Genomic DNA, 13764 nt, shown 5'->3' on the forward strand with positions numbered 1-13764 from the left:
CAAACTACACAGTGAATATGCTTGTTGGCTCATGGGAGGCAAAGTTATACTCTTTCCTGAATCAGAAATAAGTTTTTAACTTATTTCATTTTTAAAGCTACAAAGGATCATGGATCACAAAGAAATGTAACCATGGGAATGCTGTCTTCTGGTGGTGCTCTCATCTTGTTTTCTGGGGAGAATGACTGCAGAAGCTCATGTTTCGGCTTTGCTCCACCAGACCCATCTCCACTCCGATCTCCCTCCCTCTATTGCAGTCACTGGGGCTGGCAGCCATCAGCAGATGATGATCTGGGTCACAGGGCCGATGTCTCAAATGCTGTTCCAGCCAGTGTTGCTTGCTGGGTTATAACTGGACCCTCTTCCAGCTGATGAACTGGTAGTAATAGGGGCTTTATGTAGTTTCTGCAGAAATGATTCACTGTGACAGCAAGCTTATTGGGCACATTGAGAACTACAGAATAGATGTGGAAAAGTTTTCTCTTTTTTTTTGTAATGTTCTTTTTTTTTTTTTTTGAAAACCACAAACCACTCTAGCTGGCAGTTTTGCAAGCTTTAGAACTCTCTTTCCCTAATGGGTAAGAATAAATTTGATGGAGAAAGATTTTGTTAAAATGTGTTGAGATTTAATGTGTGTAATGAATTCTCTTTTTGTGACACAATTATATAATAATTGTATTATTATATAATAATTATATAATAATTGTACATATTATTATAATAATTATACATATTATTTTACTTTATCTTCTTGTATTGCTGATTTATTCATTATGTTTAAAGAATTAATAATCTACATGATAATGCTGTGTATTTGTATTTTTCCCATGAGAATGCTAATATCCCAACAGCAAAGGCAATATACGAGGGTAATGCACTGTACAAGTTACTAGATTGTTAAGGACAGGACAACAGTTGGCCTCGGATGTCGTTTAAATCTCACCGGATGTTACCTTTTCTGCTATTTTTAAACAGTCTGTTAACCGGTTGGCTGTTGAAAAGGCTTGCTGTATCTCAAATTATGCTTATAAATACATTAATGAAGATCCAACCATTTTTGTCGACAGGGGCCGCCAAAACATTGCGCAGGCCAAAGCAATGGCGTGAAAACACACCGCACGGTTTCCATGTTTTATCTGTATTATTTTCGAAGTGTTGCGCACCGTTTACTATATGCGCGTATATAAAGTGTAACGTAATTTATTTACTACTCATGTCTTGATGACAGAAAACGCCTTACTTTGGAACTGAATGGTTTTGACAATGCGATTAATAACCATTGCAATTAACTTGGTCTTTTTTTTACTGTCACGAGTTTAGTCTTTACCTCTTTTAATCGGTTGCACCGTTCTGACTCTGAGCTATGTGGCTGTCAGACGCAGGCCGGTATTTTCCTCTCGGGGTGTATGCTGGAGGAGGATCAACTTCAGTTGCCTCGCCGCACGTTGGCTGTGCCGCTGCAGCTGTGCAGCTCTCGATATGGAAGCGGCAGAGCGCTTTTTTGTCATGCAAAATCAATGCCTTTAATTGTTCATTCTGGTAAATATAAGTGATTTGTTTCATTGAGGATCCCGCTAAACGCAACTATTCTCATTTGCATTCATATTTAGAAAGAACCACGGAATTGGTGTAGTATTTTTTTTTTTTTTTTTGCAGAGAACGATGCTCTCATACATTGCCTCGCACAAGTGGATGACATGGACTGCTCGGTATTGAAATGTGAAGATGAGAGAAATTATGCACCCGCTGTGCACCCAAGAATGATAAGACTCAACTCTTTCGTCTTCTGAATTTCTGCATTAGCGCTTCGGTCTGAGCTTGAAGAGAACCGAAACGACTTCGAGCATTATTTCTATGTCCAAGTTGCGATTGATACCGCCTGGTCGAGAGTTTGTTCGCGCGATGAGCGTTACTATGTCACGATGAGGCTTCTGCAGTTCATCATTTTGTGTGGATTTCTGAACACTCAGATCAGTGGTAAGTTTCCAACAGCAGTTGATATATTCCGCATATTCCGTATCACATTATTGTGGATTTGAATTGGAGAGGGGACATGTATTGGTTTAGTCATTCACATGGCAAAATTTTGGAAAAATGTATTAACCAGATAGAACAATTTTGACAGCATATGTCGCCCAGCTTTCAGCTGACCCCAATGCCACAGGAATGGGGCGAATTTCGATGGGATTCTTTTACTCTCTTACAAGCATTTGTTTTTGACTCGATTAATTTTGTGGTTCAAGCGAATTAATTAGCCTGCAATGAATTTAAGACAATTGTTCTGGGGTTTTTTTGGTTTGTTTTTTTGTTGTTGTTTCTTTTGCCTTGTCAAATTGATAACACTGGTTCAGATTTTATCTAGTGATCATATCCAGGGCTAAGATATCAATATATGCATGGAATCGCATTGCTTATATATGTCAGCATACAAACTGAGATATATGTGTATATTTTAGCAATTTCTGGCGCTAAACTGTGTGCAGACAGAAAGATGATAGTTGTATTCTTGTAGATGTTCAGTTTACAGAACTAACTCTCTATTATATACATGTTTATTGGACTCTTAATTGCACTTCTTCAGCATTAGACAAGGTGCTGTGTTTTACATGTAGTTGTTCTCCAAGGTTTTTTATTAACATGCTACATTTGTGCTTGCCATGCAGTACCTAGTAATAGCTGAGAGCACCTTTTGATGTCTCTTATGTTTGTGAAGGTTCAGGAGTATTTCTCATCTGTCCCTTCTTAGCAATTGTATTTACTGTACTTATTGTACCTCCAGTGTTATACATTGATATCTTTTTAAAACCTGCTTCATTGTCATATAAATGCTAAAGTTGTATCATGGCTACCTTGTTAGAGTAAGGGGTGGCAGATGGTAGAGAGTAATTTGGGGTTAAGTATCCTGTGAAAGGGTCAGTCCAAGCCTTTGGGGAGATGAGATAGCCTTTGCAATCTTTCTACCTTCAGTAACCTGTTTATAAACTCATCAACTAATGCCTGAGGGTCTTTGCTGATTAGGTCTTTAATATTTAAACATTTACACAGTTATTTGGAAAGAACACTGCCCTGTTTTGTTAACAATAGCCGATTCTGCTCCACCTTTCTTCCAACATGATGTGAACCATGTCATGGCCTTTAGATACTTTTATACATAGTCGAATATTACAAATATACTGCATCTGTGTGCTTAGCCTCTTTGGAATTCCAGGCTCTTCGCTATTGTCTGTCTGCCATTATGAGAAATGAGGGGTAGGGTTTAAGGGAGGTGACTTAGTTGAAGTCACATTGGGCTCTGGGGACCACAAATCCAATTCCCCATGGCCTAATGGCTGAGTGGAGGGACACTGAGTAAATAATAGGTATTTCTTTTTGTCTTACTGTGCTAGAAAGTGTAGCCATGGTGTCAAAATGGTGTTCGCTCTTCACAAGTGATTTGTTCAAGGACATCCCAAATGTAGCCATGAACCACACGGAGTCAGACTGTTTAATCCAGTGCTTCTGGATTTTTAAAAAAATAAACAACAGCAAGCACACCAATTCCAAGAGACCAGCTGATCTTCTTGCGCGTAAAGAAATCCTCTATTTTAAGAAAAATCCTGGTACGATGTCACATGCCACAAGGCGTTGAAGTGCTGGCCCCTTCCACGCGTGTCACTCCGTTTCACGTCCTCCCCATCTGCCGGCTCTCCTTATGGATCCCAGGCCTGCAATCCAGCGCATGGTGAAAATGCCGAGCTGCTCTCACACATCCAACGCCCTCACAATAGCAGCCGCGCTGGGTGTGACTTACTACATATGCTTAGAGGCTGCGGGCCCTGGATGACATACTTACATCCGCCAAAACGACAGACAGACGCGAGCGCTTTAATTCCCCCTTCTTTCCTCAGCCGTCGCGTGAGAAATTGTCCCAAACGTACAGCACGTCTGTAAATAAATTGCCGACTGAAGACTTGCACTGGCTTACCGGAGTCCAACGCGTTTTCCCGTTACAGTGGATGAACATGTGTGAACTCTGGGCAGTCATGTGATGGGATTAATGAAGCAGCGGTCGAGTCTGCGCTAGTGGGCCGCATTTGCGCGAATCGCCAAACTTTGGCACGTTATTCGGCCCGCGCTTACGGTGCGAAGCGCCTCGGTCGAAACAGTCTTTGACATTGGACAGACGCTCCTAGACGAGGAGGTTCTGAAATGGACCCGGCAGTGGAATTTCATATTTAGAGGCCCTGGTGTTAAATCTTTAATGCGCTCGTCTGCCACAGCGTGCGTTGGGCCCGACGATGGGTTTAACGATGTTAGTATGAAACGACTGTGATGTCATTTGCATAATGCAGCTTTTTGACTAAAACAGTAAAAAAGTAACAGCTAGCGTCAGGCTCAGAAACCGCATCTATTCTCGAGTACACCTGGTCCTAGCAATTACGAGCTTCTCGGATCTCGATGAGATGTTGTTAATGTTGTGCTGTCAGTGGTTCATGTTTGTTCATATAATGAGCCCTTTTGGGTCGTTTGGTTGACCTGCACATAGAACAAGTTATCAACGATGATCTGACATTAGACCACTGTATTGTCACAGTGGCCAGAGTCGGAACGTTGTAGATAAAATGTGATAATGAAATTTATTTTCAGTTTCTATTATATATTTCTCTCTATACAGATAATAAATTCAGATATATAGATATAATAATGTCCCTATACAGATGTTAAAGAAATTCATGGGTACTGATCTAACAAGCATAGATCCATTTATATGTAAATATTTTCCAGCTGAGGTCACACAAGCCTATGCTTACTTGCGTGTAAGTGCAGCCACATATACACACTTGCTTTCCCCACCAGGAGAGAGAACAGAGCACTTCAGCAGGCCTCTTAATGAAAGGGCTGATTGAGCTCAACGAGTCCTTCACTCTGGTCTGATTATGGGAATATTGAGCTTCCTGTGTCTTGGTGACATGGCCTGCCGACTGCTCAATGGGTTGCTTATACCTGGATGCGCACTACTGCTCTAGTGTGGCGAACACAAATTCAACTATTGCCACTCATCCGCCCTTTGACTTTCTTGTTCATGATAGATTCCCGACCTAACTGTTTACACACTGTGTCTTATCATTCCTCTTTAAATACTGAAGTCTTACAAATCACAGTCAAGTATGTAAACATGTAAGTGCAAAAATGAATTGAATAAAGGTGTTTACAGGTGTGGTTTGTGCATCTCAGTGTGCTTCATGTAAGGAATATGTTGTTTATTTTAAATATTTAGTTCATGTTCAAGATTACCTAAAGTACTTTTCTCTTTCTCACTCAGGATCGCGCCTCCGGCAGGAGGACTCCCCCCCGCGGATCGTGGAGCATCCGTCGGACCTGATCGTGTCGAAGGGCGAGCCGGCCACCCTGAACTGCAAGGCGGAGGGCCGGCCGGCCCCCACCGTGGAGTGGTACAAGGACGGCGAGCGCGTGGAGACGGACCGGGACAACCCGCGCTCGCACCGCATGCTTCTGCCCAGCGGCTCGCTCTTCTTCCTGCGCATCGTGCACGGCCGGCGCAGCAAGCCCGACGACGGCAGCTACGTGTGCGTGGCCAGGAACTACCTGGGCGAGGCCGTCAGCCACAACGCCTCGCTGGAGGTGGCATGTGAGTTTCTCAACCACCTATAAAGTCTGTTACTAGTTTGTGTCATTCATTATCTTTCTTTTGATAGTTAGTGATATACGTGATGCATCAGGTCCAATTCCCAAAGCAGACATACAGCTGATGGTTTGCTTGATTTGTGACTGCCAAGGGCATGCTGTTCTCAGTCTGTGAGGTTTCATAAATGCCTTTTAGAATTTAGGGACTGCATCTTGAAAGAATTTTTTGAATTAGGTTCCTGTGGTTTAACCTCCTGTGGTCTGTTGACTATTGCAATATAGTACAGGACTGTACAAAATATGTACACTGATCATTTTTATTGACATTTCCAACTGCGTTAACCTTCTGCCAATATTTCAGCCTAACAATGGCTAGTTAAATACATTTTTTATTTGACACAGAGCTTATTATTGAAATTAAGATAAACTGATCAATTTTTAACACAGTTCCCCAAGTGCGTGTGTGCGCGCAGGCATGCGTGTAATGGCTTTAAACTGTGTGGCCCATTGCTCCTAACAGGCTGACAACAGCCTGATCTATAGATAGTCATTACTGGGTGCCAAGGAACCCTGCATGACAGGGAAGCCATGAAACATTGATGAGGCCTCTTTTGTTTGCTTCATGGAGGCTTTTATTTTGTCTGCTGGGAGGAGTAGACAGGTGTTAGAAGGGTTGTTGAATTTTGGCTGTGGGGTGAAACGGGTTTTCGATGTCAGTGGTTTAGTGGAGAACCTCAAAGAAGTGTCCCAAGCATGAGAGGGACTATGTGGCGGATGTAGAGTAATTACAATCCAGGAAACAATCAATCATTAGATAATAAAATAAATTAACTAGATTTATATGGTCCCTATGATGGCTGACTTAATGTATTTCATAATGATGCTAATATCATATGCCTAGCCATTTACTTAGATTTAATGCCACATTTGAATATGACTGAACGTGTAGGAATTTCAGGCGTAGTCAGTTCTTCTTTCACCCTGTAAAACAGCAGTGGTGCTTAAAATAAAACTGCTGTACACCATTACACTCTTATTTTGGAAGTTACTTGCAGTTCTGTTTTACTGAAGATTGCATTTAGTAGTAAATCAGAATTGTTGATTTTTGTCAAGAATTAAGATTCTTTTAGTTGTAAATTTTGAACTGTTTGACATTTGCAAAAGGGCTGAATAACAAATATTTTGGAAAATCCCTTTCATCATGGTATAACGGTTAAACACAGAATAATAACCACAGGGTTTACATCCACAGGCAAATCAGAGAATATGCTGGCACTTGTAAAAATGTGAACTGTAACTTCCAACTTAATATATTTCTTGTATATTTTTATGTATTTTAAAGTATGCATGCGCATGAATGAAAAAGAGAGATTGTTTGTGTGATACATGATGTGTACACAGTCTGTTGTTCTAGGATAGATTTTTGCAATGTGTGTTCATGGTGTTTGTTATATATGGTGAGTAATGGACTTTAGTGTTTGAAATATGTAGATGTAACTGTCATGCATAGTGCACACCTTGTGTGTGTGTGTGTGCGCATGTATATATGTGTGTGTGTGTGCGTGCATGTGTATATGTGTGCGTGCGCGCGCGCGCGCGTGTGTGTGTGTGTATGTATGTATGTGTATGCGTGCGTGTGTGTGTGAGAATGCATGTGTAATCAGCAGAAGTACAGCTGAATGGTGCACTGTATATTTTGTTAAAGAAATGGACCAGGGAGTGACCTTACTGAACCATGCGTAGGCGGGCGAACGAAAGAGTGCCTTGGGCCACTGGAACAGAATTTGCCACCAGCTCCTGGTTGCTTTCTGTTGGGTGCTAATATTTTGTTTACACTGTGCACTGGTTTAATAAACAGCACATGCCAGGTCTGTCCCAGAGTTAAGATGAGGCCGTACTGACCGATACTGCAATGTAGGTTTTTTTTTTCACTGAACCTGTTGTTGTAATTATCCTCTAAAATGAACGGCTAAACCCTCTGTAGCACAAAAGAGAAAACACCCTTTTTGTCACCGTCTTAATTAAATGGCAGCATGGCTTATGAGTCTGGAATCATAACATGTCAAGGAAGAATTTAGAATCTGAGGCAGTTTTGGCCAATTATCCCTGATCCTGCTTTGATACTGTGGTGATTAGGTGACCGTTTGACCATTAGCGTAGCAGTAAGAGTGTGTCAAGTGAAACCAAGAGTGACCTGCTAACGTCACATCTGGCTAAGAAATGCCATACCCTTCTAACAAGGCTTCACATATTTGCATATTCACACATAATTACTTTATGTGGAATAAATGAATAATAACTAGACATAGCAGAATGAAGAATATGTTGGTTTTTTTGTGGTCTATACTTGAGAGGTACAAACTGGTGTCCTAAAGAGTCCACAATGAAGTCCCCAAAAGAAATGGATTAAACTAGGGTGATTTTAATGGGAAAACATGCAGTGTAATGTTATGTAAATCAACACATACTCATCCCGCATTAGGGAAGAATTAAATCAAATGTAGGGTGGAATAATGACAGGGAAATGTGTTGGGAATCTTTGTTTAAGGACTGTTTCAAATGGGTTTTTGAGATGAACAATAGATTGGAGGGAGTGTTAATTTGAGAGTGGTTGGTGTGGTAGGGTGGGGAATACTTGCCTCGAGATTAAAGATGAGAACTGGTTGCCCTCTTTAGAACTGGGAGATTACACAGGGTAATAGATGGTGTTACGATATGAAAATTGAGACAGAAGGGGTGAATCCTGACATGCGTCTAATGTTTTGTTTTATCAGTTTTTGTATGCCTGTTAGACATTTGTTACAGGGTCTATTTTTGAAGGGGCTGATGGTGTGGAGAATATAAAGGAAAAGAGGAATTTGTGCAGGAGTAGTGATAATTTAGAATTTATAGAATGGACTATTGAGAGAGAGCGAGAGAGAGAGAGAGAGAGAGATGCCTTATTAATAGAACAGTGACAGGCGAAGGGTAGTGATTAGATTGTTATTATCAGGGATGTAAGCAGCTTTGCTTGCAAATTGATTACATGCAGAGATTCAGGTCTGGCTTCTGAACAGACATATGCAAAGGCATAATTTGAGCAACCTTTGTTAATGAAATGCGCCATGGCTGTGTTATCTGGGTGGATAGGTATTGATTTGTGCCCATTCATGCCCCCGAAGAGGTGCCGCAGCACCGGAGCGAACCAGTTTGGGGTGAGGAGTCAAACTCACAAGACCAGTACAGCAAATATCGCTGGGACAGCTTCTGAAACATTGGATCAGATGTGTGTGGAGGAGACCAGAGAGGAGACGCAATTGTCAAGAAGTTGCCACGTCTCACTGTGAGCCCCGGGGCCTGGTGCAGGAGTGGACACAGAGGTTGCTGTGGAAGGACAGGAGCGGAGAGCATTACGTGGGGTGGGGTTGGGGGTGAGGGCTAATGAGCTGGAACTGGCCTGCTACTCACATGACCCCCCGAGCAAACTCCGTTGGGAAGTACATGAATCACATGTGCATCCGTCCACATTAAGGCAAACAGTATCATTGCTGTGGTGCTTTGATTACAGCTGCTGTGACAAAAGCTGAATGGGTGTTTGAATGCTAATTGCATGTGTACAACCACACAGCTGCAGGCACAGCCGGGTATCGTGTGATAAAGTTTTGATTTTTTGAAAGTGAGGACCTGGGGAAGAAGGCATCAGAAGAAAAAGAGCTGAAGACGGTAGTCTGCTATGTGTATTGATTGAGAGGTAAAGATCTGGTTTTACTCCTCTACCCGTAACGTTTCAGATCACGCTCTGCTCTGGCTGACCTCTGGTGTCAGCGCTTGGACACACTTCTATCTGGTGGAATGTTCTGAACCACAATGATCGCTAGTTCAGGCAGATTTGTGTGTGCAGTGACTTCTGTCTGGTGAAGCAGCACTGAACAAGAACATGTCTTCTTCCACTGTGATGGGGCCTACCTGGAGGAGATTAAACACCTGGAAAACTGGTGCCAGGAAAATAATCTCCTCCTAAACGTCAGTAAGACAAAGGAGCTGATCGTGGATTGCAGCAAGAAGCAGGAGCGGCACTACCAACCTGTGAGGATCAGTGGAACCACGGTGGAGAGAGCAGATAGTTTCAGGTACCTTGGTGTTCACATCTCGCAGGACCTGTCCTGGTCCCGCCATACCAACTCCCTGGCAAAGAAGGCTCGTCAGCGTCTTTACCACCTCAGACGCCTAAGGGACTTCAGACTGCCCTCCAAGGTACTGCGGAACTTCTACACCTGCACTATCGAGAGCATCCTCACGGGGAACATCACAGTCTGGTTTGGAAATAGCACCAAGCAGGACAGACAAGCACTCCAAAGGGTAGTGCGTTCAGCAGAGCGCATCACTCACTCGGAACTTCCTGACCTGCAGACCACCTACTACAAGCGGTGCCAAACCAAGGCCAGGAAAATTGTGAAGGACCCCACCCATCCCAACAATAGACTCTTCTCTCTGTTGAGGTCAGGGAGGCGCTTCCGCTCCCTGAAGGCCAAGACAGAGAGGCTGAAGAGGAGCTTCTTCCCACAGGCCATTCGGGCCCTGAATCAGGGAAACTGATAAACTGTGGGGACCACCACCACGTAACATGACTGTATATCTGTACATCTGTATATATAGATTTTAGATTTATACTCAATTAACCTGTTACAACAACTGTAGATATGGTACTATACAATGGATCTGTACATTCTGTAGATTGTGTACATATATACTCAACCATATACATTGTACATTGTGTAGATAATCATAATATACATATATTGTACATACATTGTTAATATATTCTGTACATACATAGAATATATATATTTATCTGTATATATATTTTTTTCTCTATGCACCCCTGGTTCTCTTCCTCAGTTTGGACAGAGCACTCTCCACCATTTCACTGCGTGTTGTACTGTGTATGACTATGTATGTGACAAATAAACCAAACTTGAAACTTGATCTAAAAGCTTCTGAACAGAATAGGATGGCAGGTTTGTCCCTCTGCATGTCAATCCTTGTACACATTTCTTCTGTCTCCCATGCTCCATGTGTCTATAGTCCCCACTTAAATCATTTCGATCTCATGAAGAATTTATAAAAGTTACAAAAAAGCGGGCATTTCACTGGATTTCATATGAACATCTTAAAAAGTCTTAAAAAGGTTTTGACAGCAGATCCTCCCAAGCACTGCCTTTAACTTGGTACATTTTTAATACGAATCTTGTACAGATTGCTGCAAATATGCCATGCATATGACATGCAGAGTGTCTGTGAGGTACAGTTCTCCCACACAGCTGCTGGATTATGTGTTGGAGGGTATGGAGTTGTCTATCAGTGGTACAAGATGATACAAAGTGTTGTATAATTTCATACTGTCCATACTGAAGGAATTATTGAATAAATATGAAAGAGGGTATTATTGAGGAAATATGAAAGCATTTATATGTTGGTAACCTCTGGACTCTTTTGATACCCTTTTTAACATTCTTTAAAAAACATCCTGTTCTTTATTTCTGGAGCTATTTTTTTTTTTCCATCAAATTACTAAAGTATTAAGATTTACGCAATACAAAGTAAATCCTTTATCTCCTCTGTGTGTAAGACTGGCTCGTGGCAAACCTATCACTGTGTCTTTTCTGGGCTTGTCTCTTGCATCAGAATAAGTTCACAGTGGGTGGCCTGCCACTCTGATCGTGCATAGTCGGGTGCTTTCTCTGTTGTGAGAACAGATTATTTTTAATTTAGGCTTTTTTTAACAACACACTCATTAGTTGCTAACACTGGCAACACCACCAGCATCTCGGTCCTACAGCTGGACCTCTGCTCCACAATCCAGTATACACAGACCGCACACACCCCTCACCAGTCCGTCTACACCAGCTCCTACACCGAAAACACACCCACCACCCTCCCCACACCAGCTCCTATACACCAGATGCCCCACTGCAGCTCCCTTCACAACATCACACCATTGCTTTCCAGTGCGGCACTTACTGGTGGCTGCTGGAATAATAAAGGGTGCTGCATGGCAGCTGCAATAATGATAATAATAATAATAATAATAATAATAATAATCAGAATTAGTGATGAGGTACTAAGAGGGTATAGAGGGGGAATAGATGGAGAAACGTGATTATGGCAGTGGTGATTATAACAAGTCTTTCACGGTGCTTGTTTATATAGTATTTAATAGTCTTTGCCCATTTGAGGAGAGGATACACTTCTGGCCTGTGTACTCAGACAGCTGGACTGATGAACCAGACACTGCTGACCGGGTCTGCTGGTTGATAGGGAACATTATTTGAGGCTGAAAGGTCACAGATATTATGGTGTTTCTGACTGCCCATGGCAGTCTCTACCTGGCCAGGGTATGCACAACTCATTAAAAATGAAAGCGCTGAAGAATCACATGGAATGAAGGAATACATTTACACATGCAGGGGGGGGGGGGGGGGGGGAGTGAAAAGGTAAAGCCAAGCATTTTCACACGTTTATATTACACATCATAACATTTGGATGTGTCAAAATGGAAATGTTACATTTCTGTGAAAAGAGCGCAGTATCAGATCAGCAAGAAGAGGCCCAGCACTACAGGTCCATTCAGAACATGGTGAGTATTATACCAGGTACATCCTTTTCAGTCTTTCAGCTCCGTGTGCTGAGCTTTTAATCACAGGCCAGACCTGTTCTACTTCTAACACGAGTGTGTGATTGGTCCGTTGGACCCCCTGCGCAGTTTGGGGGAGCATCAAAGTGTTTTCTGTCATGCAGACGAGAGCTCTGACCTTAGTGACATTCACATACATCTCCCTGCCATTGCGCTAATCCCCCCGTCTGTCTGTCTCGCTGTCTGTTTGTCTGCATGTGTCATTCCTATTGCACCACACCATGCTGAAGAGGTCATAGTGTTGCATACTACTGGGGAGCTTTGGATGGGTTGACAGTCTCAAATGTCAGATGGTCTTCGCTGTCCGTCAGAACCCTGGTACCACGCGGACTGCTTCCTGTTCTTGGAGCTCTGACTTGTGTCCAAAAAAGGCCATCTCTCTGAAGATTGTAGTTCTCTGCTGCAGAGAGGGCAGAAGTTAGAGAAGGTTGTTCCACTCTTTAAAAAAATTATTATTTGTTGTTGTTTTTTTGCATGAAGTAGCACAAAATGACCTACAGGCAATGGAGGGAGGACCTTTGTGTCTGTTACAATGTCATTGTTTGATTCTTTGTCTGTGGGATGTGGGATGTGGGGTGCAATGTCAGTGAAAGTGTGCTGAAGACTTGCAAAGGCGAGCTTTTCAGGCACACAGCCCCAACTAACTCCCGGGCACTTGTCCTGGCCGCCACACGGAGGGGCTAAGGGTTAGCATCTGGTGCTAACTGGACCATGTTACGTTCTCAGAGGGCTGTGCTGTGCATTTGCGGGAGGTGGAGAAAGTCAAAAAATCTGCCAGTAACTGGACCATAACGAGCGCTGTGGAGTGTGTAGGAGGTGCATGGCAGTCCATGGCACATAGAGCAAGAATCTGGAAGTAAAGGGCCGCTGCTCGGCTACGTGGAGCTCCGTGAGCTGCTCGGCTTTGTGGAGCTCCGTGAGCTGCTCGGCTACGTGGAGCTCCATAGCGTTTCTAGAGAAGCCGAGGCTTGGGCTTGGATGGACACAGATACAGTACTGCTAACATGCTCACACCACACTGGCCAACAGTTTACTCTTCATTTCTATTGAGTGAGGAATTATGAGAAATGATGTAAGATAAATGTATGGTCTGTGTAGATGTATAGCATAAATGTTTTTGCACAATAGTATATTGTGTGGAGTTTGATTTAGTCTTATGTGTTTGAATACATTAAAAATCTGTTCACACATGCCCAATGAACACTCAATATTTGTCGTTCTGTCACTCCATTTCCTCAGTGGGCTGTTTCATCATCCTCCCACCTGGCTGTTCTGCCATCCTCCCACCTGGCTGTTCTGTCATCCTCCCACCTGGCTGTTCTGCCATCCTCCCACCTGGCTGTTCTGCCATCCTCCCATCTGGCTGTTCTGCCATCCTCCCACCTGGCCTCAGTTTTACGCCAGCACTCATTTATCCTTTACTTACTGGAGGAGTCGAGAGGCATCACTCACTTGATTTAGCTTCA

At 42.9% G+C, this 13764-nt stretch overlaps 1 protein-coding gene across 2 annotated transcripts in view; it reads left to right on the forward strand.

The window, feature by feature from the left end:
- The first annotated feature begins 1213 nt into the window (after positions 1–1213).
- LOC113570047 (roundabout homolog 2-like) overlaps positions 1214–13764 on the forward strand; it is a 73981-nt gene continuing 61430 nt past the window's right edge. For both annotated transcript variants that reach the window (XM_035535868.2, XM_081702294.1), the window contains exons 1-2: positions 1214–1977; positions 5303–5629. In XM_035535868.2, the coding sequence (XP_035391761.2) occupies positions 1923–1977; positions 5303–5629 (382 nt within the window). In that variant the 5' untranslated portion in view covers positions 1214–1922. The remainder of the gene's footprint in view (positions 1978–5302; positions 5630–13764) is intronic.

Source organism: Electrophorus electricus, chromosome 19 (assembly GCF_041902795.1).
Source record: "Electrophorus electricus isolate QZ-2024a chromosome 19, ASM4190279v1, whole genome shotgun sequence".
Classification (NCBI taxonomy): Eukaryota; Metazoa; Chordata; class Actinopteri; order Gymnotiformes; family Gymnotidae; genus Electrophorus; species Electrophorus electricus.